Here is a 25,210-nt window from a genome sequence, read left to right as displayed (position 1 = left end):
TTAACCTTTGAAGTGAATTCTAAGTTTATACCGTTGAAATTGATTTTATTTACCAAGTTACATAGATATAACTAAGGGAATTATTAAGGACCTTAAGTTAAAGACCCAAATAAATTTTAAGTTTTCAATTAACTAATAGTTTACTGTAGTTATTATTATCCAATAGTTTGCTTTTCCTTAAGCAACTGACTATTGCTGCAGCTACCCTATAGTTCCTTCAACTATTCCATGTAAACTGGGCCCCGAGTTCTTTGTCTTCGAGTGCAAACAGTGGGGACCACGGGGCGTATGTTTGCTGTGTGCGCAGTGATAACATGATTAGAGCTTTCAGCTTGGTAATGAATGCACCTGCATTGTCGGGGCCCCCAGAGATCCAGGTAAATATGTATTTAGCAAGTGCTGCTGCTGCTGCTTCTACGGATTCTACAGATTCACCTGACGGACTCGGACTGAGACTGAGACACAGAAATCATGGAGATAACTTTCACACACATCTATGTATCTCTGCACGTTCGTTCATTCATGTAATTTCGCTTTTAGTTTTTCCTTTTCCTATAGTTTGATCTCCACTTCTCGTCCACCCCGCCAGCTGGCTGTTAAAAATTAAAGATAATTATGATTACCAACAGACAGAAGCAGCAGCAGCAGCAGCAGAAGCAGTCGCACTTGAAGTTGCCAAGCAGAAATCATTCATGCAGGCAGACCTACACAGATACGAGTACGAGTATCTTTGAGATACAGATACGCATCGGACAGCAGAGGGCCAAAATAAAGGAAAAGGCTGGTATTGCCGACTAAAGTATACCCATTGAAGTATCAAAATCTTTAAAGCAGCTTAAGATATTCTATATTATAAGAACTTTTATATCATTTAAAATAATCATCAGATAAATATATTTTAATTCTAGCAGTAAGTCAAAGATCAATAAGAAATCCTAAAAACAGCACGAGATATTCGAGTTGAAATAATATTAAATATACCCCAAGATATACAAAATAAATGGGTACAAAAACAACGACCGACTGAGAGACAGCTTCAGTTCACAAATGATTATGATAAAAAACACAGCCACAGGAACGACAACTCTGGAACAGGTAAGGAACATCCATCGTTGTGTTTTATATATGTTTTGTTGTGCCCTTTGTTGTTCCGTGGTTTTCCTTTTCTTTTTTCTTGTTTTTTAGTACTATACGCATATAAATAAATTGAAAACAAGAGAAAGAATATGGAAAGAAATACCCTGTAAAATGGGGATCTTGAAGAGTTTCGATTTAAGAACTTAATATTCCTTTCAACCCCCGCTGAGAAAACCCTCTTTTTCCATTATACTTTTAGGACTTATTTTAGATATATTTTTAATATATATTTATTTAATAATTTAATATAAAACAAAGTACCCTGGATATTTATGTTATAGGGCAGCAGACAGTTCAAAGGGGGTAAAGGGAATCGAGGGTAAAGAGGCTTAGACAGGCTCACATGCTGATGAACCGGCGCTGATAGCGAACGCCCGACGATACAGGGGCGTGGCTCGGTAGGGGCGCTCTAAAAAAATACACAGGGACAAATTTGTACACAGTTTTTCTACATTAAGCAATTTTAATAACCTTAATTGAAAAACCAATTTTTTTAATCTAGGACGTTAGTCCTTTGCAAATTCCTAGTAAATAATATAATTAATAAATATAATTAACAAAAAAAACTTCTCAGTGTACCCAAATATATATACTATAACGCCACAGGCGCAATGAATTTTTTCGGCTGGTGGAAGAAATTAAGACAAATCAAACAGGTTTCTCGTCGGTCCTGTTTCCCCCCTGCCCCTGCCCCTGCCCCTCCTTCGGTGCCGCTCTTCAAACGACGTTCCGACAAAAGGTAGACGGCATACTACACTATATATCAGGTAGGAGAGACGATGTTACCAACGACGACGAAGGAAACTGATTTCGTAATTAGAAAATTAACAAGTCATTTCTCGATTGCTCGAAAAGGGGAGGGAAAACGAAGCCCGTGTGAAAATGAGTGTAAAGGAAAAACGACCCTCGGGATCTTCGCGGGATAAACCCCTTTTTCCGGCTAACCGCAGATAAATCAAGGCAAAAACAAAGCTCCGGTGACAGGACGCCCAGGAACCAGGAATCCATATAGAAAGCACTCGAAGTGCGTCATTATGTCCTGCATTCAGGCGCAAAAAGCGAGGGGTACATCGTATAGAACACGTGCTAGGAACCGGGACCTCCTGATTTACAACGATTAAAATCGACAGGGTAAACAGCAAAACAACTGGTGGGTGAAATAAAATGAAAACTAGAAACAAAACTAGGAAAAGCGCGAGGGAAAATTGCAATGAATATGAAGAGAGCTGAAAGGACTTGCAGATGGTATCGCATTGAAGGGGCCTTGACATTGACCAGCTGACGAGGTCTTGGGAAAAATAATTACTAATCTGAGGGCAAACAGCTTTTCATGCGCAAACAGATGAGAGATTAACTTGTTAACATTTAGTTAACATTTATTTGAATTTAACTTAAGGGTCGTAAAATAGTTTCTATTTCTTTAAATTCAATTTTAAACATAAAAGAGCTAAAACCCAATAGAATTATTATTTCCAATCACGTATCTCTACCGTTTTATTTATTTCCTTGGCTCTGAAAACTTCGATTTGTGTTCCTATTTCAATCAGTCGCCTCCGCTGACCCTTTTATTCATTTCCTATACACAAAAAAGAGCAACATCAAAGCGGATTCCTTTCAGTTGTGATTAATGATCTGCAGCGCATCAGCTGTCAATTGGCCATCAAATGGCCCACCGAGAGCCAGAAAAAAGAACGGCGGCGGCCCACTTGTCAACCCATTTCAGAGTTTGCCTCTAAAATGCGCTGATGCATCCAACATAAATATGCATTAAATCTTTGCAAAAAAAAAAAAAAAATGAAAGAAAGAAAGAGAAAAAATCTGGTTCTTTTAACCCGAGGTCTGCATTAATGCAAGGTTCCCCACACTCTATCGCTTGATTTTATTTTTTCCTCTCGTTTTTTCCGCCTCCAAACTTGACAAAGGTCCAGAAAAAGACAGAGATGAGGATCCCTATATTTCAGGAATGACCACACACATGGAAAAAGGGTTCTGTAAGCGGCAGTTTCGCCCTCGGTCAAAGGTTTATGCGGGCCCTAAATCGATGGGTGGAGTGATCCATTCTCCTGAAGACCCCGCCCCAAAACTTTCAACACGGCCATCAAGTGGGCCATAAAAAATGCTTCTAGACTCACGCATAAAATTTTCAATTAATTGGCCTCTGGCAGCCGGGGAAAAGAGTCGGGCGAAGATGTCACCTCACTTTTCGAATCGAACGCTAATTAAAAACCCATGAAAACTGTGATCTAAGATGGTACGAGGGACTAAGATGTCTGCTTATTAACTCGGTCAGGCCTTGAATGATTTTCTCTCATTTTAAACGGTGCATTTTTCGATGTTTGAAGGTAAGGTGACCCCAAACTTACTTTCTTGAACCCATAACTTGACCATAAGTAAGACGATTTGAAAGTATATTAAGTATAATTAGCTAATTATTTGCAAGTCTTTTAATTTTTCTAAATTTGATATTAAATTTCCGAGGATTTTGCAAAAAAAGTGACCCCAAATTTAATTTTGAGAGCCCATAACTTGACCAATAAGTATCCGATTTCAAAGCGACATGCCTCTTAAATTCAGATGGCTATTTTTAAGCAAATTGTTACTAAAACCCTGTAATAGGTACCTCCAAGTCTAGAGACTCCGAACATTCTTCTATCTATTTAATTTGCATCTGGGTAGAAGAGAACGGGAGGCGCCCTGTCATAATTATGGCCACCACTTTGGGGCGAATGATATGATTGAAGTGCCGGGCCTGCATTTGCATAATGAAGTCATTGGGGTCACCACTTCACTTCAGATCACTTTGGATCACTTTGGGTCACTTCACGACGCCACACAGAGCGATGTTCTTATCGCTTATAGAGCTCCACTCCACCCAAGTGTGTTCTATCCCCGAAACCAAAGAGAAAAAAAAACTATCTGGCCTTATTATGATCATTGTTATTACTATTACTCTTCGAATTCAAAGTTGTCCCAGAATGTTTGATTTGGTTTTATGCATTTTTAACGGGGTTTTCCCAGAAATCGTCTCTGTTTTTACAATCCATATGCGGCCCCGAATGAAAGTGTTATAAATATGTATGGATATTGGAATAGAGGAAGGGGAGACGATAGATCGATCGGCTTTCCAAGTCGTGAGCGAAAGTGAAAATAATCGTTAATTGATTTAGTCTTCGGAATGAAAAAATACCTTGATTTCAATATGAGAAAGGTATCTGTAAATCGAAAACTATTACAATCTTTTCAGTTTGGAAATTGCAGAATTTTTCAAGGCCCGTTTGATCGAGTATAAAGATGATCTGCTGATCGCATCAACAGGAAATCGAATGCAATAAACTGAGAATCGATGGAAAAGCCTCGCATCCACTCGACCAAAATCAGTTCTCGTTGCACGAGCTGAAATCGATGCACAGTGAGAAAATAAATGTAAAACAAATAAATATTCCTTTTAAATCAATACTAGGCTATAATTTCTGTTCTAATATATACATCTAAATATATATTTAACAAAAAAATTATTTAGCCAAAAATGGCAAACATTTCTCCCTGTGTAAAATGCTTGGGAACGAAGCGGAATGAAACGCGTTACCCATTGATAAGTTTTTGAAACGGAATTGCTTTTCTTGCTTTGCCTTCGCTTAATGAAAATTTGTTTTCGGCTCGCGATTGTTTGTTTTCCCAACACACAAAAAAAAAACACACAGCACACCACAAATTGCCAGAAGCGCGAAGATCAGAACGGAACCGAAAAAAAAGGAGGAATATAGAGACGGCCACTGATCGCGTATGGGGAAAATGCAATTCGAATTCCATTGGACATGGAGATGCAGCGATGGATCTGTAGATCTAATTCAATTAAGATCCATAGGCAATCCAAGGCGCCCTCGATGGGGTGGCCCATCCGTTCTTTCCGGACTTCAAATGAGGCCGCATTTTAATTTCGTTTAATTACCGTTAATAAAACAACGTTGATGAAAGTCGGAGTCAGAGGCAGAATGGTATCAGATATGCAACTTGAAGTTAGAAATCAGGGTCAAAATATATATAACATTAGCCAGACTTTGAGAATAATACTCGTATACAACTGGCTAACTAAATATGGAAATTCAAACTGGCTCTTACAAATCCCAACCTGCATCTGTGGCCATTTATTAGGTGCTCCACTACCTCTGGCAGAACCCATTCATCTCACTGCTTGATTCCCTCTTGTAGGTGTTAATTCCCTGCACACAGTACCTTCATTAGCGAACTCCCACTCCATCTCCTCCTCGATTTACCTGCATTGTCCTCGGCACGACTCTCTTTTCACACCTTTCCCGGGAATAATCCACATGGAAAGCCCCGAGAATCGGATAACCAGAGAACTACAGAACCCAGAGACTAGAGCAGACAATGACAACAAATGAAATCCATACATAATCATAATACATAATACATAATAATAAGCACAATGCGGCCAGACTTTTCCATTCATATTCTAATGGGCCCACTTAAGATGCACAGGCGAAAAAAAAAAAAATGAGAAATAGAAATAAATTTATATATGCGATGGAAACCAATCCAGACAATGGAGATGGGGAGTAACCCAAATATTTTCCACATTAAGCTTAAGTAGCTTTGCCTCATTAAGATAACAGAAAAGTATTGGCGTTTAATTGCTACTCTCTGGATTATGTAATTGTAATGCCTGGGCCAATGGATTTCCCCCCTCTTAAATACCCCTAAATCCCCGGGGAATCCCCGTTCCCGCGGGCAAGGTGTGCGAGTGGTCCACTTTTGAAAATGGGTCAGACTGCCGCAGAGCATCTGATCAATATCAGAAATCCCATTAAAAGTGCTTGCGAAATCATCAGAAAATCGGGAATAGAGTGGAGTTTTTGTTTTGGAGTATTGTACATATAAGTTATAGATATAGGGCATGGGATCTGGAAAAACAGGCGCCGTCTGGCTGCTTGAAAATGTTGCAATATTTTTGGTAATTACGGCCACATAAAATACCAAATGGATGGGTTAATGGAAATGGAGAATAAATAGGCTCAGGAACTTAGGAACTCGGGAGCTAAATATACAAATGAAAAAAAGGAAAAAAGAGGAAATATATAAATAAATGAAATACTCTTAGGAAAATCCACATTCAATGTCAGAAGTTTTCCCTGAAAAGGACGAAGGCCACTGCTATTATGTACGCAAATGAAATAAAGCGCATTTTTCCTTAGAATTTTTTCCAAACCCCCCTTCCCCCGCCCCTCATAAATTTTCCAACTTAGGAACTTAAGCCGCCTTGTGTGCATGCAACTTTGCAATCGCTTTTCCTGTCTTTCTGTCTGTCTATCTGTATGTCTGTGTTAACCTGTTGAGGCCTGACCATTTAAATGGCAAGTGGCTTAAACTAACGAGCTGCGGAAAGCCATGGGGAAATGCAGAATTTTCCAGGCACGTGGACGAAGCTGAAGCTGAAGGAAAAGCGAAGACAAGACACAGTGCTCGGCATTCACGTGTAAGTCTACTTCTAAGCCGGAAAATCTCCTGGACGTCTCCTTCGTTTCCTGGCGGAAAAACTAACCACTAACCCGTCGTCGCACTGCTGCTCATTTTCCGAGCATTTTCCGAAAACGATAACGAACTTGAAACGCGAAGTCAATTCAATTAAAAGCTCGTGTTTCATTTCAAGCACGCTCCCCAGCGGTTGGTATCTTCCCCCAAAAGGGGGCGGCGCAGTGGGCGGTGGGCGGTTTGGGTGGGCGTGGCTGTCCGTTCGGGGGGACAATGCAAAAATCCAAACAAATATTGCGGCTGCTGTGGCAATGTCAATGGAATAATAAGCGTAGAATAAACAACGACAAATTGCTCTTTTACGCAATAAATGAACAACAACAATGCACTGGAAGAAAAAGTGAGGCCTAGACCAGAGATTTTTGACTAAAATTTAGAAAAACTTTTAAGACATTCTGGAAATTTTTAATACATTTTTGTATCCCTTTAATATTTTTCAAAGCATAGGAAAAACTTTTGAGACATTCTTGGATTTTTGATACTTTTTTAAAACCATTTTACACTGCAGGAAATTTCGTAATGTTAGGATATTTATACGATATTTAATGTCAAATTTTTTTCCCAAGTGCATCGCCTTATCCGAACAACATGGACACGAAGAGCACACACACGTTGTCGGGACACGTTTCATGCTGATTCCACCCGCCTTTCCCACCGCTTTTCCGCCCGCTTTTCCTTCTCGGGGCATCCAGAATCGGGCAAATGACGCAGGACTCAGTTCCCGGCACTGATAACTGCATTCAATTCATGCCAATTGGGAAGCTTATTTGCTGCAGGCGTAGGATGAATCACGAAAGAAAGATATGGGGGGTTGGGGATATGGAATATGGAATATCGACGGATGACACATGGCAGCTAATGGGGTAAATCGTGCAGCAAAACTGAGCGATGGGGAATCCTGCTTAGTTATCGCCGATTTTTTATGGGTTATTCCGCAGCCAAACTCATTATTTCCATTTAAAAAACAAGCAAGCAATGAGAATATCATTTCAATAGCTACTAAATCGATTATCTGCATATGGTGAAAACAATTTTATAGCACCGAAAACTTATATCGCGTGTGGCTATAAATTACTATATTGGCGCCAAGATAAACAAAATCGAAGAACAAAATATTGTAGCATTCTTGAATCATTAAATTGCTTTCAAATTTTAGAAACGCCACAGACTAGTACATATTTAGAGGCCTTTATTCATGCACGAATCTTTTATTTCCATAAATCAAAATACTAAGCTGGCGAATTTAGTGTGCATACCAAGAAAATACAACACAAGAATGCAGTACATTCAAAAGTGCTGACAGCTCCTGGGCGAGGGATTAACAATCCCGAGTCGCATCGAGAATAAAAATAATAATTATGGCAAAACAGGCGACATCAACAACACAGCTCCAGATCCAGTACCCTTTTCCTCACATATTTTGAGATGCACATGCAGAGAGAACATTTTAGGGATATTTAGGAAATAAATTATAAAAAAAATAAATAATTTCTGCAGGCTGCAAGGTCACACTGATCCCAAGGTGTGACCAAACGATCAAACAACGCAAGGTCTATTCCTATGACCTGTATATATATAAGCTTAAATAATTTTTCTGCCTGTACGAATGCCTCTATAATAATGCACGCACCAAGTGGGACCGAGTTGGAAACAGCATTTGGCATTTGGCAGTGAAGACGGTGGATGGAGATTGCCGATCTGAGGATGGAGGTTGCAAGAGTATATGGGGATGGCAGTGACCGACCCGCAGACGGTCCGCAGATTTCTTCTTTTCTCGTCTTTGGCGCGCTTTGATTTTGCCTGCTGCTCGTTTTCAGCTAAAGTTCAATGCGCCCCCTGACAGGCCCCTGCGCGCCCTTTTGCAATGCCTGTTCAGTTCCGCATAGTTATGCCGCGGTCGGTTGCCCATTGAGTGGAGAGGACTGGGGCATATCGGTTTTGAAATAAAATTAGTTTAGTTGAATTTAATTTTAAAGTGATTCTTAGAGATTCTTTTCAAGCTGTTGATAAGTTAAAGAAAAGCATTTCTTTGAAATACCTTCATATGTATAGTAAGGTCACACTTATTAAAAAACAGTGAAAAGGTGTGACCAGCTGATAAAACAAATCAAGATTAAAAAGGGGTGCTTTGTGTGCTGCTTTTATGGAAAAATGAAATCAAACAGAGTGAAGGAAATTTAGTAGTTTATTTTTACAGGATATGGAACATTCGAATACCCCCTTTCGACCCCTTTTTCGCCGCTTTGTTTGCTCGGCGGTGTCACAGCAGGTTGGCTGGTGGCTTCGCCTTATCAGCTCGCCGATGTGGCTGCGGTCTGGATGATTTCTGATTTCTGTTCTCCGGAAGGGGGAAGGCCAAAGGGGCGGTAGGTGCCACATACAATTGTCGGCCGACACGCCTTGCGGTAATTATGTAAATTACCTATCAACAAGCCAAACAACAACAACAGCAGCAACCAAGCCAATTGCCGCAGCGACGACAACTTATCAAGCCGACTTCGGTTGCTTTTTTCATGGCCCGCGGTATCGAAAACTTAGATAAATCTTACTCACAGCAAAATGAGAAAAAACTAGTAAAACACAAAAAAAAAAATCAAAAAAAATTATGAGTATGCATCGTTCATGTCCGAGAGTATCTGGCATTCAAATCGCCAAATTGGCAACTACAAAAACTACAAAAAAACTGGCCAAAACAAAAACATTTTCTTTGCCCAAGGCAAAAATAAAAGGTAAAAGAGAAGGTCGAGGAAAATCCAAAAACAGCAATGCACAAAAATTTATAAAGCCAGACAGAGAAGCGAGGAGATCATGTGGAAAAAAGAAAATATAGGAAGATATATATATTTATAGGTGCCCATTATAATCCAAACAAATTCCCGGGGTCTGGTGTGGAAAATCTTGAAAGTCTTCTTCGTATCGATAAACAAAATATTCTAACAGCGAAAATTTCGCCTAAAAATGTTCGATTAATTAGGAGATCAAAGCGATGGGGGCAAAACCGAATTCCCAAATGTCTTCAAGGCACGCAAGTCGAGCTCATCGACCGATCCATTGACCAACTTGGACCCTTCTCTCCAGATCCCATCCTTCTTTTCTCCGATATTTTCCCCCCTTTTCATCTTCGTTTTTATCATCTCCTAACGAGGCGTGAAATTGTTCATGTTAACTAATTGGTCCTGACGGTCAACGGACAGTGTGAAGACCATTGATCGGCCACAGTGATCGCTAAAAGTATGTAGACCATTGGGGGAATTTGCATAAAAATTATCGATATATTTTATTTCAGATCAAGAATCTCACATATTTACCCATCTGCCAGATAAAGCTTATAGCTCACGTTAATTGGTTAAAGCCAAAATAAGCCGATTTTGATATCTATAAAAATGGGTGGAGGAAATCACACTCAAATGTTGACAGCTGTTCATAAAAAGAAATCTAACGATTTGGAAAATCTGCTTCACATTAAGCAATGACAACTCTGTTTCGCTTTTTCCCATTTCCATTATTTATTTTGAACCGACGCTCGTCGGTTGTTGTTTTAACGGAACTTGGCCTAGGTTAAGATTGTTGCCCCGGCCATTGGAGGGTTAAGGTGCGGGCGATTGAAAGATCGAACAAAGGGGGGGTGGGGGGCTTAACACCTGGGTGGCCTGCCTGAAATCAACCTGTGTGGCAGGTAAAAGGAGACAATTAATTTCATCTTTCGATTGAAAATCAAGTCGCAGCATCAATAAATACAAAAATAAACCTTTAGCAGGAAAACGCTTGAAACTTGAGTGTGATCAGCTCAGTGGGTCCGATAATGTCAGGAAAATCGAGTATTTTCTTACTGTGAGAAAAATAAGAGGAGCTTTAGATAGCGAGAAAAAAAATAAAGCCAAGATGCAGAAAGTGAGATAGTAAATGAAAAGGAAATATTATATTATATTATTTAATCAATAATTAACGACAACGGAAATGTGAACTATTCGAAATAACTGTAGACGCAAGTTTTATTTTTTTGGCAGATGCTGATTCATGAGGCTCAAAAATCGAGAAGCTAATTCCCACGTAGAGGAACCCCAGTATCTGCTAGATTTTTTTCGTACTCACACTTTATGGGTGCCCAAACAATAACAATAACAATTTCCTGGTAAACACAAGTCCCGCGGGTCGGAAATCGTTAAATGTATTATTATTTATGGGCCCATCGGTGGGATATCGATGTTTACAGAAGTGATATCAATATTTTGCGCGTATTTCGGGGGTGTACGGTGTGCGATGTGCGGAAATCTGTTCAGTTGGAAATACATATATATATTGGGAAGCCAAACCGCAAGATATACAGTTGGTAGATTTACCCTTTTTGACTTATTTCCACCCCTCTCTCTGCGTTCGAGAGATCCCCTTGAAAATATCCCCCTGGAAGAGTCCGATGCAAATTGCAACCCTCGTGCGGGTCCTGCAATAAAATAATTTCGTGTAATCCGGTGCGCGTGCTCTCAATTATTGTGAAGCGATTTCGTGAGTGAGGAGGGTTAAATCCTCGGGCGGAGAGGGGTTTTTGATATAGAATCAGGGGGCAGGGGGGGGGGGTTCATCAGGTCCTACCCGTGCATTCTCGGAACCAGGATGCCCAAAGGTTTTAGTTGCCCACCCATTCCCTCACAAGAGTTCTCTTGGCTTTAGCGATAAGAGATTTTTTTCTAGGATTTTTCTTGGAATTTTTATGGTCTTCTCACAGAACAAAAATTGACCAAACAGATTGATATGTGCTGGTCAATTTTATATTTTTCAGGATCAATTTATTCATATCATTTTGATATGAATAAAGATTGTGTTTATTATATTTTACAATATTTGTTCAAAAAAATACTGAATTTGGTATTTTATTTGACATAATAAAATATCATGTTGAAATGTTTGAATCATACATATGATATGAAGTACGGTAGAATTGACACTATTTGATATCGATTTTATGTTTCCGTACAGGACTTTTAAGCAATATATATTTTTATTAAAAAATAAATATATTTTATTCAGATCTTAAAGAGCAATACATTTTTTGAAGGTTTCTCATCGCTAGGACATCCAGTTGTCGGCACCCCAATACCTTGAACTTTGTGCTCGGGTTATTGTTTTCCCTCTGCTATTCAGCCACACATTTCCCCACTCTCTAACACATGGACGTATACGTGGACGGGAAAATTCATATTTGCGTATATATGTGAGCGATGTGAGCTGGTGCATATATCATTCCATTCGTGTTGCTTGCACTTTGAGCTGCTTGAGCAGTCGGGAAATTCTATGGGCACTTTCAATGGAAAACGCAAAAGTGAAATTTCCTGCTCTTAATTACGTTCTATTTTTGGACACCAAACGGAACGGAGCGGAGCAAACAAAACAATTCAGAACACACAGAAATAAGCACAGATACACAGATACAGACAGGACAAAGGCGAAATTCTCCTTTTTGCAAATCGCATTTCATGCCATCTGATTATGCCTTTCGATTCCACATATGTATTAGTATATTTCTTCTGTGGTCTGTAGCTTTTTTTGGTTTTTAAGCTGGATTTCGAGTCGCAGTTCGGAAATTAATTTTCCCGTTTTGGCCTGGCTTCTCTGATTTTTGCCGCGATTTCGTATGCCAGAGTATTTGACAAACTCTTTGACACTCGTGTTGTTGTGAGTGATGCTCCAAAAATAAAACCGAAAATCAGGAATAAGGAATTGCTTGTTGGAGTGAAATTTCTGAGCGACTTGACAACAAAAAGTATCCATAAATTAAATTAAATTTCACATTATGCTGTTAGGTTTTTAATTATTCAAAAATTAATTTCAATAATTATCATTTCAAATCGATATGCGCATGGTAAATTTCTGGTATTTTTCCAGGGATTCTCTGACTTCGAAAAATAGAGGAAGAAGAGTGGGAGGGCGAAAGACACATTCAAAATTTGAACTGCTCTGTTGTAACGTAAAATCGATATGCGTTTTTTTTTTTTTTTTTTTTTTTTTTTTTTTTAAAAAAAAATGTAACTCAAATGTTTATTGTATAGCTACCAAAAAACAAACGAAAAAGGAGAATTAAAGCCGGGGCTTCGGCGACAATGTGTGTAAATTTGGCTACGGGTTAAACACTCTGTTCATTCATCATATCATAATCATAGTAAGGCATAAGAAAAACATAAAATACTGTTTAGCGAACTGAAGAGGGGACAAAGAACAATCGGGGAGTTCTACAAGATCTGTTCAATTTTCTGTTTGACTTGCTGACGCGCGTCTCGATTTCTCGAACCGGAAGTTGATTGGATTAACAGATATCGGCAACGCGCAACATAAATAACAACAATAATTAGATAACAATGACTAAAATTATTTAAAGTAATCTATTAATTTTGTTTCATTAGATGTCTGCGAATGGTTCAGCTGATTTTAAGTTGGTTGTGTTGGTTTTGTATTAAAGTGTATTTTGTGTGGCTGGATGTATGCAATTTCGGGGACGGCGGGCGATCTTAGACCTTGGCCTGCTCCACCATATCGATGTTGACCTTGTAGAACACATAGGGGAAGTACTCGGACTGGCCAAAGCCGAGGCCGGGGATGTCCACGTTATCAGCACTGCTGACAGCACCGCCGGCGGAGGCACCATCCAGGTGACCGTACAGCTGGTTGAGCACATCGCGCAGACGCTTCACGCTCTTCTTGTTGGGCTCGATCAAGATGGCCTGGAAGTTGACGGGCAGGCCGTATCTCAGCACGGACTCCACAAACACGCGCAGCGCCTTTACGTGGATGAGGGCGCAGAAGGCCTCGCTGAAGTTCACCTTCAGCCAGCGAACCAAAGGACCAAACTGCTTCTTCTTGTCCGTCATCAGCTTGGTCATCTCGTTCTTGAACTTGAACTGCTCTGTTGTAACGTAAAATCGATATGCGTTTAATATCAAGTTTTATTTGGGTATACCTTAAAATCAGTCATGTCAAAACCACTCTTTCAAAACCCACAGATTCTGCACAGTAGCAGCTGTCTGGGGGTCTGGAATTAAATCTGGATCTCGATCTGAATATGAATCTGAATCTGAATCACTGGGACAAGTGGGCACAGCTTTCAATACCAGCGAACCAAGAACCCCAAACCCCGAAAAGAAATAAAAAACCAAATCCCTGTCACCGATCCACCTCCTCTCACATTCAGAAAAGATCGTGTTACAGGCGTGCTTTTGACGCGTTTCAAAAACAAGATGCAAAAAAAGCGAAAAAAAAAACCCTGAAGAGGGAAGCAAAACTTGAGTGATTAAAAAAGGGGTTCGGGCTTGGAAACTATATTCAAGTTCAAAGGCAGATCTGCAAATATATCTCGGGCAGCTGGAATACATCATCGATTGGCTTGAATATTGATTAAGAGAAGCGAAGGAAAACAAACACGTCCAAGCGAATTAAACAAAAATTAAAATTAATGAGTTTTGAGAGTGATATTTTGTAAACAATAAGTGCAGGGCAAATGGTTCATGCATTGTGCAGGTTAAAGGACATTAAACTCTCGGAATTTAACCGTCTATTGGCAACAATATTTCCTGTTTCAATATACAAATGAGCGATGAAGCACGAAGTGCCAAACACATGTGATTAGGGAAAAATCACGGAGATTCTTAGAAGAAAAAAGGGAAAAAGGGTGACTAATAGAATATGTGTTAGGAATACACTTTCAAAATGTTCGGTAGTTTAAATATTCCTGCGTTAAATAATAAACCATTTTATATCTTAATAAAATAAAAATTGATTTTTACTCTTTATTCTGACAATATATTCTGTATTCTGGCTTTACTATTTCCATAATATTTCTCTGCTCTAGTGAATCTTTAGCTTCATTGTGCTTCAGCTATTCTTCAATTTTCTTTTCTTTATTTTTTTTTGCAGATCCTTTTCACTTTGTGTTCGTACTGGTTTGTTTGTATTCCTTTGTTGGTTGAGCTTTCTGCATTTGGTTATACTTGGCCATGCCTTCTGTTCGGTTTTTTTTCCTATGACGCACAAACAAAACAAAAAAGAAAAAAAAATTGGAACGGTTAGACTCAAAACTAAACAATGTATTGAGTACCCTTTCTAAAAATATACGACATTTTTGAATACCTATAAAGGCTGCTTAACAGCTGGTTTAATTATTCGAACACTTAACCCCTGATTAAAAAACAATTAATGAAATATTTACAAAGTGAGAACAAAACAAGTGGATTTTGGTTTACAATTAAGAATAAAAAACAATAAACAAAATGTTAAAGCCAATTTGTGAACTGCTTTATACATATTTAACCGGAGGTTAAACTTGTTTTGCACTTAACAAATTTAAATGTGAGACCAGAACATTTAATTTAACAGCAATAAGTGTAAGCCACCTGTCAACTTTTCCTTGAGGACGTACAATGGATTTTAAATACTTTTTTCTGCTACCCCTTAACCTCCGGTTAAACTGACGTCCAACTCTTCGAAGGGTATGTGAAAATGGTATAATAAAGGAAGCAAAGTGGAACCGACTGTAAAACTGCTGTCGGGAGCTGCTGTTTCTGTTGTTAATTCATGGAAATTTATGTTTTAATGGCAACAAAAACAACATTGAGAACTGGGAACTGCGAACTGCAAGCGCAGGCAAATTGCGAGCGTCGGCGGCTGTGCTTTTTGGTTTCTCATTAAAAGCGAATTTGCCTGGGCGACAATAATAGCCATAGCCACTCGTGCAACAACAAAGTCGCACTGACCAACTGAACAACCACACAACTGAACAACTAAACTGTGTTAAATAAGCACCCAGGTTGTTGTGGTTGCCTTAGTTGTCGTCTGAGAATGCGGGCGGAAGAGCGAGGGTCTCGAGGCTTTGGAAGGAAGTGAAGAGGGAGGACCCAAGTGCGTGGGCAGCGATACCGAAACAGAAACCGAAAGTGCAACTTGCAACTTGCCACCATAAAAAAATCAACTTCGATATATATACCCACTCGACTACAGCTTTAATTCTCTAAAAATGATTTTTAAAAACAAATTCTCTAGAGCAAAAAATTTGGTAAAGTATTTACTTTTCTTTTCCGAAAAATATTTACTATCTAAGTTTAATATTTTTAATTTTTAAGCCACAGAAATATTTTAGAAAGCATCATTAATAGGAAACCCAAACTACAAAGTTAATTTCCTTTGCTGGCAAAAATTGTGAAATTCCAAGAAATAAACCATGTAAGGTGTATATTTTCCTAAGACAAAAATATTCATAACTCGAATTGGTTATGGGACAGTTTGGCTCGATTTATGGAGGCCCCACTGTATGTAGTTTTTTGGCCTGGGCGTTCCAGCAGCACAAATTGCAAAGAGCTTTATGACACCTGGCATGCAATTACATGGACATTCCATTCTCGTCCCCCCACAAAACGAGCCGCAATCACTTATGCAATATATGCACTATATGTGGTTTCGTTTTTCCTTCCATCCGGTGGAAAATTCAGCAGAGTCTCAAGTCACGAATATTCTCGACAAGGATAGCAGATAGCAAAGTGGGTTCGAGATTAGATCGGGGCGTTTATCGATTAATCAGGTTGGATGTATTTATTATAATTGCTTGCCAAGTTATTGATCTCGTAAAATATTAAACGATTTTCTTGTTATTATCTTGACTTTTCTGGTGTATTCAATTTTAGGTTCCTTAAATGGTTTAGTTTGAAAGGGTTTTCTGTTCTTTCATAATTTACTATTCTTTTGCTTGGCAATCCATCAAGAGACCTTGACTAAAGTTATTATCTTTACCTTCAGCTTTTCAGGCACTGAATTCGCTGCGCTGCGCAACAAAGTAAGCCAAAGTAAGAACCTGAACTTGGCATCTCAGTTCTAATAAGCAGGAAATAGTCGCCTGTCTGCGGCTTTCTTCTTATTTACCATCTGCATCTGCTGCTGATTTTCATGCACTTGGAATATTTTTTATCGAATATTTTGTCTAATATATTTATGATTTGAGAATGATTTCTAAACTGGTTTATATGAAATACAATATTTTTGAATAATTTTTTTAATTTTTTAGTTTAATTTTAAAACCTATTCCTACTCAAAAAAACACGTCGCGGTCAAATCGATATGCGCATGGTCAATTTCTGGTATTGCATACGCATATCGTTTTTTCCGAAATCTCTCTCTCTCTCTGACATTTTCAGACTTCGAAGAAGAGAGGAAGATATTTTAATTCGAACTGTTTATATTTCGAGCATATCAAATTTGATACCATATAAGTTCATATCGATCATCGTTTCATATCAAGTTTTTTTGTGTGTACTTAATATGAAATGCATTATTTTTAAATATTATTTTAAAACCTATTCCTATAAAAGGAAATACCAAAGATATTTGTTCTCGATAATTGCCCCATTTCAATTTTGTGGCTGTGTGATATTGCTGCGGGATCTCTCGTCTGGAGCCTGTCTGTCATCGTTGGCTATCCATTCTGGCCAGCTATCCATCCGTCTGCTCGTCTGCTTCCGGCTCAAATGCTCCAGGCCACGCCCAGGCTCACAGCTCGGACATAAATCATGTTGTTGACCAACAACGGCAGCAGCGGCCCACTGTCATCGGCATTCAGCATTTGGCCACGTTAAGAAAACCGAGAAAAAGCAACTACAACTGAAGCTGCAACAACAAATACAACAGATGCGTGCCAAAAACGTTTTGTGCCACAAAATGCTGGCCATACGCTTTTTGGTTAGACACATTCGTCGCGCACTGCCACATTATTTTTTGTTGTTGTATTTTTTGTCCATTTTTTTTATAGTTTATTTTCAACTATTTCAAGTCAATCCAGTTGCTGACAGTCGAACACAAAAACTTAATTAAGCGACAGAGAGTGGGGCAAACAAAAAAAAAAAGAAACAAAATAAAAAAAAGAGGGAATCATCGATCTGTATTTGCTTGGCCCAGTTTGCCACTCGGATTCTAATTCCAATTTTCGATTCGATTTGATTCTGAGGCGAAAGTAATGCGGCTGGGTCAACGGTGCGTATGCGCAATGCGGCTAAACTGACTGGCCATTAGCCAATTTGGTGGAAATGGGGGATCAAGTGGTCTGCAGTGGGTTAAGGGGGCTTCGGGGGGTTAAGGGGGTGCACTTGGAGGGAGTATGTGACGCATACTTGCCGCATTTATCTCAGGCAAGTGATCGGCAGCATGCAACCGGCGACGACAGAAGACTCTTTGCCACAACTTAATTTAATTTTTCAATTTTTTTGTTTGGCTTTTTTGACTATTTTTGCATCACGTTAAGTGGAACAACTAAATGAGGTGACGATGTTGGGAGAGAGAAGGGGCCAAAGACAATTGGCCAACTATTTGGCGGCTTTAATTGGCTTGCACAATGCCAGTGAAAAAGTCACACGACACCAAAAATGATGCTTCAAAGTGATGCAAACAAATTGTAAATAAACAATAACAAAATGCAAAAAGGAGAAACAAAATTAAATAAAATATAATGAAATTAAACGCTAATATATAAATAAAATATTTTAGAACTTATAAAAAGCCTAAATAAATCTTTAAAAAATTTCATAAAAAATTGTATACAAATAATTCTTTCTTTGGACGGAAAAATCAACCGGCAGCCAAAAAAATTTTAAAAATTCCAAAAACTAACTGTACAAAGAAAATTTAATTTTTTTTAAGAACTAGACAATTTTTAAACATTTTCGGAAGCCTTTCCAAGCTCCACTGTGTCCGAGCCACATTTGAATTCGTAAATCTCGTGGCAGCCACAAGTTGCGACTTGGCTTAATGGTGTCAACACCGAAAACCAATTGGCAAATGTAGATCTCGTGGCGCCCAGCCACGCCCCCCGCTGCCCCTCCGCCCCTCCGCCCCTGCGACAATTGTGTCCAAGAAGAGTGGAAAAAAGAGGCAGGCTAAAAATTTATGGCTTTCAATTGGCATTGACAGCGATAATTGGCCGCGTGTGCCGAACTAAGCCAAGTCAACACGGAGCCAGAAAAAAAAGAGGGTTACCAGATGCAAAATGCGAAATTTAACGGGGGCTAAGGGGGGCTAAGGGGTCCAGAGTGCCGATATATTGACAGCACGCGGGCAGAAGCAACAAGCGGCAGCTAAATAATGTCCAATATATATTCGACCATTAATCATCTTGGCCATGGCCTACAAAAGTAATGTGTTTAAAACACACAGCGGCCACTTTCCTTGCATCGAAAGAGCCGAAAAGAATCACTGGCGAAATTTATGGCTGCAGATAATTAAATCTCGACATTTAATCTAAATGGGAGAATGGCTATGAAAATTACAATCCAAGATGTGTAAAAATAAATCTTTATGAAAGAATTTAAAGTTTCTCTCTTCTGCCATATAATATTTATTCATTTTACATTCAAATAAAATTGAAGAGTTTATTATCCAACTTATTTCCTCTGCAGATTGCGAAAAAATCTGTGAAATATTCACAGGAAACCGCAACATAAAACGAATTTTCAAGCAGAACCCACAAATGCAGGCCCAATTTCGAGTGCACTCGGAGAAATATCCTAGTTACGATTACTTAAAACATATGCAATCAATCTTAAGTGGGGTTTTCAATAACTCTTCTCATATCTTCAATCATGTAAATTAACCGATGGCACCTTTTCGATTTTTTTCTCTCTTTTTTCAGCAGCTTGTTTTCCGTTTTCGTTGACTTTTTTTTTTCTTTCGTACAACAGTACGTATGAGCATTGTCTGAGTTGTTTGTTATAATTTCAGATAAGTTGAGATTGCCGATTGTCGGTTACATTGTTTTCTTGTTGCGGTTGTTATTATGCAAATTTTGGCTAACAACCGCTTACAAAAAAAGCGACCATAGTTTTTCGGGGGGGTTTGAATTTTAATTAACGTTGCGCATACGCCGCGTGGTACACCCTGCAACTGCCATCCGAGGTGTGTTCGATGCCGTTGGGCAAAAAGTATGCCAAGTAAATACTGTTTTCAAAATGAAATAATGAGCACACTTTTTTTGGGGGGTTTTTTGGTTTGTTACTTGGCTTGACTATTTTTTTTTTTTACTTTTTTGTGTGCTTAGATGCAGGCAAAGTCTAACACTTTCACTAAAAATCCACCAAAGGCTACACGAATTTCGTGTCGTACATGACAAACTCTCAACTCGATTTAGTGGGAGGCGGGGGGTGGTAAAGGGGGCTGAGGGGGTGGAGGAGTGGGTGGGAGGACAGCTAAGCGGCTCAAACTGCCGATGGCTCATCCTCGAGTTTTGCAAAAAAGTATTGTGAAAATGGCTGTACGTTTAAGCAGATTTAAAAACCATCTAATTAAATACATTAGGAGCTACAAATCTTAAATAAAATAATAATTTATTTAGAATATTTTGGATTATAATCTTTATTTATTAGAAATAAGTACAGTTTACACTAATGACTTATTGCACAAAATCGTTCGCCCCAAAGTACTTAACCCCATAAAATACCCAACAAACTTGACACCCCCAATACCACATAATCATATAATTCCGCCGCACACCAGCGATATCCACTGTAAAATATCGGCAACGATAACCAAAGAAATGGAAAAAGGAGAAAAAAAAGAAAAAAGACTCTCTGGCGACATTGATTAACGAGTGCTTAGTTAAAGCGGCACTCAAACACGCGCTGCTAATGCCGCAGATGCCAGCAATAATAGTTGCAGATACACCAGCAACATCGAGCACGGCAGCAACATCACAACATCAACAAACAAAAGTCAACAACAATCGCGGACAATAACGGGGAAATAAGCGACAACAAAAGTGCAATAATAATTCTCTACGTTTTATTCGACTTCATATAATTTTTTTATGAATAATTGAATGGAAACAGAGATCTAGGCATAAGTTTGAAGGAGGGAGCACTACTATTTATTGCTATTTATTTGCCATGCATCTGTGCAAATACTTTGAAATATGTTTATTAATTGCCAAGTGAACACCCTTCAACCCGCCGTTAATTTCAAGTTAGTCTGTTGCTCTGGGGGTACGTACTACGTACATGCGTATAATTATATATATTCGAGGGGTATATGCGACTGGGCATTGACCTGCCCTGAACTGAACCAAAGCCTACGAATATACAGCTGTTTTTAAAATATCGCTAGGTGGGCCTACATTACATTAACATTACACAGAAAAAAAATTGACGAAAGACTGATATGTGCAGATTAATTTAATATCTTTTTAAGATCAAGTTATTCATATCATTTTGATATAAATAAAGATTAGGTTTATCTTATTTTACAATAATTGTCAAAAAATACTACATTTGGTATTTGAAAAAGTATTTTTATAACTTTATGAAATGATAAAATATCAAGTTGATATGTTTCCATAATAAAATAAGGTAGAAATGACCATATTTTATATCGAATTTGTTTTCTCTGTAGAACACTTTCCCTGACTTAATGCTTGTTGCACTTGTGTCCATTAAATTGAATAATGCTCTTATTATGCTTGAACTTCTGCTGAAGTTGTCTTTAAATATTATTCCTACTTTTATGGCTGCTGCTCTTTTGTAATTCTTGGCAGAATATGTTGATATTGTCTATAGGAAATTTATGTAGCGGTGAAGTGTGTTCTTTAAAGTTATATTTGAATTTATTGTGAAACAATTACACAATTTGTTTCCTCTTAAATGGGCTTGTTTTAATCTGCTAATCTCTCTATTTACATTATAAAACTCAACGAACTTTGATCTTGTCACATTACTTAATTAAATCAAATGAATCGGTTATTTATTTTCGGTACCGATTATTCTATAAGCTTTGCCCTTTCTCCTTCCCACTTCCATTTAATCTCATATATAAATAGATTGCGATGCGTTTATTTTTGGCAGTCGCTTTTTTGTTTTGTTCTTGTCAAGAACAACTACAAATCACACTATTAGTGAGTCACGCTGGCCAACAACAAATTAAGCACAGAAATAGCCAAAAAAAAAAAAAACATTTGGAGGAATCTGGGGGGTATATTCCTCTATATGATTCATCTGGCCAACAGCTGGTATTAAATTGTTTCAGACACAGTCGATATCTTAGCAAATAAATACCTTGTGCATTTTTGGAATTTAAGTATCGAGCTCAAATCATTTTAATTAGCGAAGTGTTTTTTGAAATTTTTTAAACTATTTTTGTTTGCTTGCCTATATTTTTTTTAATTTAATAAATTTAATTTTTCTTGTATGTCTAGTTTTTACCCACATTTTAGTAGCACAACTCCTGCGGCATGTTGATGGGGTAAACACAAATTGCTGTGACGTCTAAGCAATTGTTGCTGCTGCGGCGGGTTATCCAAAGCGGACTTAATCAGTTGAAAGGCCATTCTATTTTTTTTTCGGAATAAACCGCACTTAATTCCTGCCCTTTTCTACAATATAACTTCACAATTCGAGTCTAAGGCTCATTTTCTAGCCCAAAATGGGGGAAATTCATTATATTTCGAGGCGAAAGAGAACACAAAGCCCGCGTTTTCGGCACACACGAGTAACAAAAAAAAAAGCATGCGGCATCCACGACAAGATCGATTCTACTGAAACCGCATCCATGAATCCATCGCCATGGCGAACGTGAACGTGAATGTGAATGTGAATGGAACGTGGAGCCCGAAGCGCAGCGCAACCGAAGTGGGCAAAAAAGCCGAAAAAATAAATTCGAAATCAAACAAAACGAGACTGTAAACTGTGTGGACTATGTAGACTCCACTCTGTAGACTCCAAAAGCCAGCGGAGCAAAAAAGCGGGACCGCAAAAGCGGACTCATGGATCGTATCGCTGGGGCCGAATTGAATGGGGTTCGCTCGGTTGTCCGATGATATGATGATACTCCGATGCTCTGATGCTCGCTCTGCATGCAAAGCCGCTGATAAAAATATATAGAAAACTATATAGAAAAAGGGGGGCGTTGCTTTCAGTCCACGGCAGCGATAAGCTAAATGGGAAGGAGTGTAAAAAAAACTGAGAGTACTTTACAGTCACGTGATTCGACTACCAGATACCTGTTACTCGGCTGAAGGGAGTGCTCCAATTTCATGTTTGCTCATAACTTTTAAATAAATTGTGGGATTAAAAAATGGTTCGGCATGCCAATAGCTTTTGACAAATCAAAAAAAATACAATTTCTACTGCTAAAAAATCGTACATATTCTTCGACGAATACAGTATACTCTTTTACTTTGCGAGTACAGGGTATAACAAATGCAAGCCATTCTGGCTCCCTCTTTTGGCCGCTTTGTCAAGCTGAGAGACGCCATCTAGCATTTTCCGCAAACATAAGTTGCCCTTGTGTAATGTAGAGTCAAATGATTTTTAGTTCATTGTAATAAAATGTAAGAAACAAACATTTTAACGCTGTTACTAATTAACAAAATTAAAAAACTTTAATAATCAAATAAAAAAAACAGCTTTGCCAATTATTTTCAAGAATTTGTAGGCATTTAAAACCAATTAATAATGGGATTTAAATTTAGAACACAGGGAATAAAATCCGTTTGTAGAATAGCTCACTCTGTGGGCAGAATGTGTAAGCTGAAAAGCGCCATCTACTGGAAGTTGGTTGCACTTATAAACAGTGCCGCCATCTATAGAGTTTTGGTTTGATTTACTTGATTTTCTCAACAGGAGCGTCCTTGTTTAATCCTTCCAGATTGTATTATAACTTTTTTCAGAAAGGACATAAGCATGGAACTTATGGGTGTTAACAACCCCACTCCAAATCAAATGTTCAATCCTATTCTACAAAATTTTTTTTTACTAATTTTACGCCTCTGCCTATTTAAATATATATATTCTTCATCAACATGAAATATATCTTGAAGATTATAAGCATTTTAATTTTATAAAAACATATCCGGAAATTCCCTTAAAAAATATTTTTAATTTAGTTGGGATAGCTAGGATATATAAACAAGGACTTTTATGAACTTTGGCTTGAATCCTTTTTTGTTTAAAACACTTCGTTTTGTTAAAATTAAATGGAAGGTAGTACAGTTTTCGGTCCAAAGCTTTTTATCTCAAAAACCATCTATAAGAAATCAATACTGGGTAAATAGGAGGAAAAATGATGCCAAATTTAGCACAAATTATAAGATCAGAGCAATTTTCTCAGCTTTCTAGTTGTCATTATTATAGCACATCCATAATATCGTAAGGAAATAAAGTAGCTTTAACTCCACTCACCCGATAAACCCGTATCGTTGATGCTGGACGTTGAGGTGGAGAAACCGGGTAGTTTTCGCCAGCCCTTGCGACTCCAGAAGCTCCTGGCCTTCGATTCCGTGGCGATTTGAGTGGCGCTGTTGGTGCCTTGAATCGTTTGAATGCCATTGCGATGATTGGGTCCCGGATCCTCGGCGGCTCGTATCCTGGCGCAACTGAGTATCCTGCGGCCGCAGGATGCTCTCGTGAGGAAGCTGCTGCTGCTGCTGCCACTTCCGCTGCCATGACCACCAGACGACATCATCCCAGCCTCATCGTATACAGTGGCCGCTCGCTGGAAGGAACGACAGCTCTGAACCGCTGGCGTTTGGCGAGCGCACTTGATGTGCTGCGTTTTGCTCAGCCGCAGGCTTCCAATGTAGCTGGCTCCGCTGCTGCCGCTAAAGCCGCTATCCAGATCGCCGCCGCCGCCGCCGCCGCAGGTGGAGGTCATTAGCTGCTCGACCACGCCCTTGCTCCTCTTTCCCGACTCTCCTCCTCCTCCTCCTCCTCCTCCTCCTCCGGCTCCACCGCTATCACAGATATTGTCCGCCGAGGCGGAGGTCAGACGGGCCAGAATCGTGGGCGGTTGTCCACTGGCCGCCGTTACACTCACACTGGGCTGCGGCGGCAGGATCTCAGATCCAGCTAAAGATCCCGATCCCGATCCCGATCCTCCAGTTCCCCCTGCTGGCTGCTCCATCGACTTGGGCGGACTCTCCGGCATCAGCATGGCCTCCACACTCAAATTGAGCTCGCCCAAGATCTTGTGATGCCTGTTCTGCACGCGACGCAGCTCCTCCTCCACGAGCGTTTGATTCAGCGATCCGGCCGAATGGGAGCCCACTGTACTCCGCAGTTGGTGGTGGCTGTTAGTCGTCGTCTGCAGGGCAGCCGCATTGATCTCCTCGTAGAAGTTCTCGCTCTGACCTTGGCCCACTTTGCTGGTGGTGGCCAGCTTGTGGTAGCGCGTCTGGTAGGACTGCAAGGTGGCCGGGCTCACCAACTGCTTGTTCTTCTTGCCCTTGGAGAGCAGGGCCCGTATGGAATTGGGCGGCGGATCTGCGGAAGAGGATGAGGAGGAGGTTGCGGCCACCGCAGATGAGACTCCCGCTCCACCGCCGCCGCCTCCTCCGCCTGCCGAGGAAACGGCTCCCGGCACATTCGAGTGCCTCATCGCGGCACCGGGTTCGTAGTAGGCATACGAGTAGTCATGATGCAGGTGCACTGAAAAAATCAAATAAGGTAAAAAATTAATTATTTGATCATTTTATAGATGAGTACAAATATATAAAAATGCATCACTATTTTGTAGTTAA

General features: G+C 39.4%; 1 protein-coding gene across 1 annotated transcript in view; it reads right to left on the bottom strand.

The window, feature by feature from the left end:
• LOC108068126 (uncharacterized) overlaps window positions 1-25,210 on the bottom strand; it is a 118,667-nt gene that overhangs the window by 56,325 nt on the left and 37,132 nt on the right. Inside the window, exon 4 of the mRNA XM_070219259.1 lies at window positions 23,874-25,118. Within this exon, the coding sequence (XP_070075360.1) occupies window positions 23,874-25,118 (1,245 nt within the window). The remainder of the gene's footprint in view (window positions 1-23,873; window positions 25,119-25,210) is intronic.

The sequence above is a fragment of the Drosophila takahashii genome, chromosome X (assembly GCF_030179915.1).
Source record: "Drosophila takahashii strain IR98-3 E-12201 chromosome X, DtakHiC1v2, whole genome shotgun sequence".
Taxonomy (NCBI): Eukaryota; Metazoa; Arthropoda; class Insecta; order Diptera; family Drosophilidae; genus Drosophila; species Drosophila takahashii.
The sequence above is the reverse complement of the archived record's forward strand: the minus strand, read 5'-3'. Positions and strand labels throughout refer to the sequence as shown.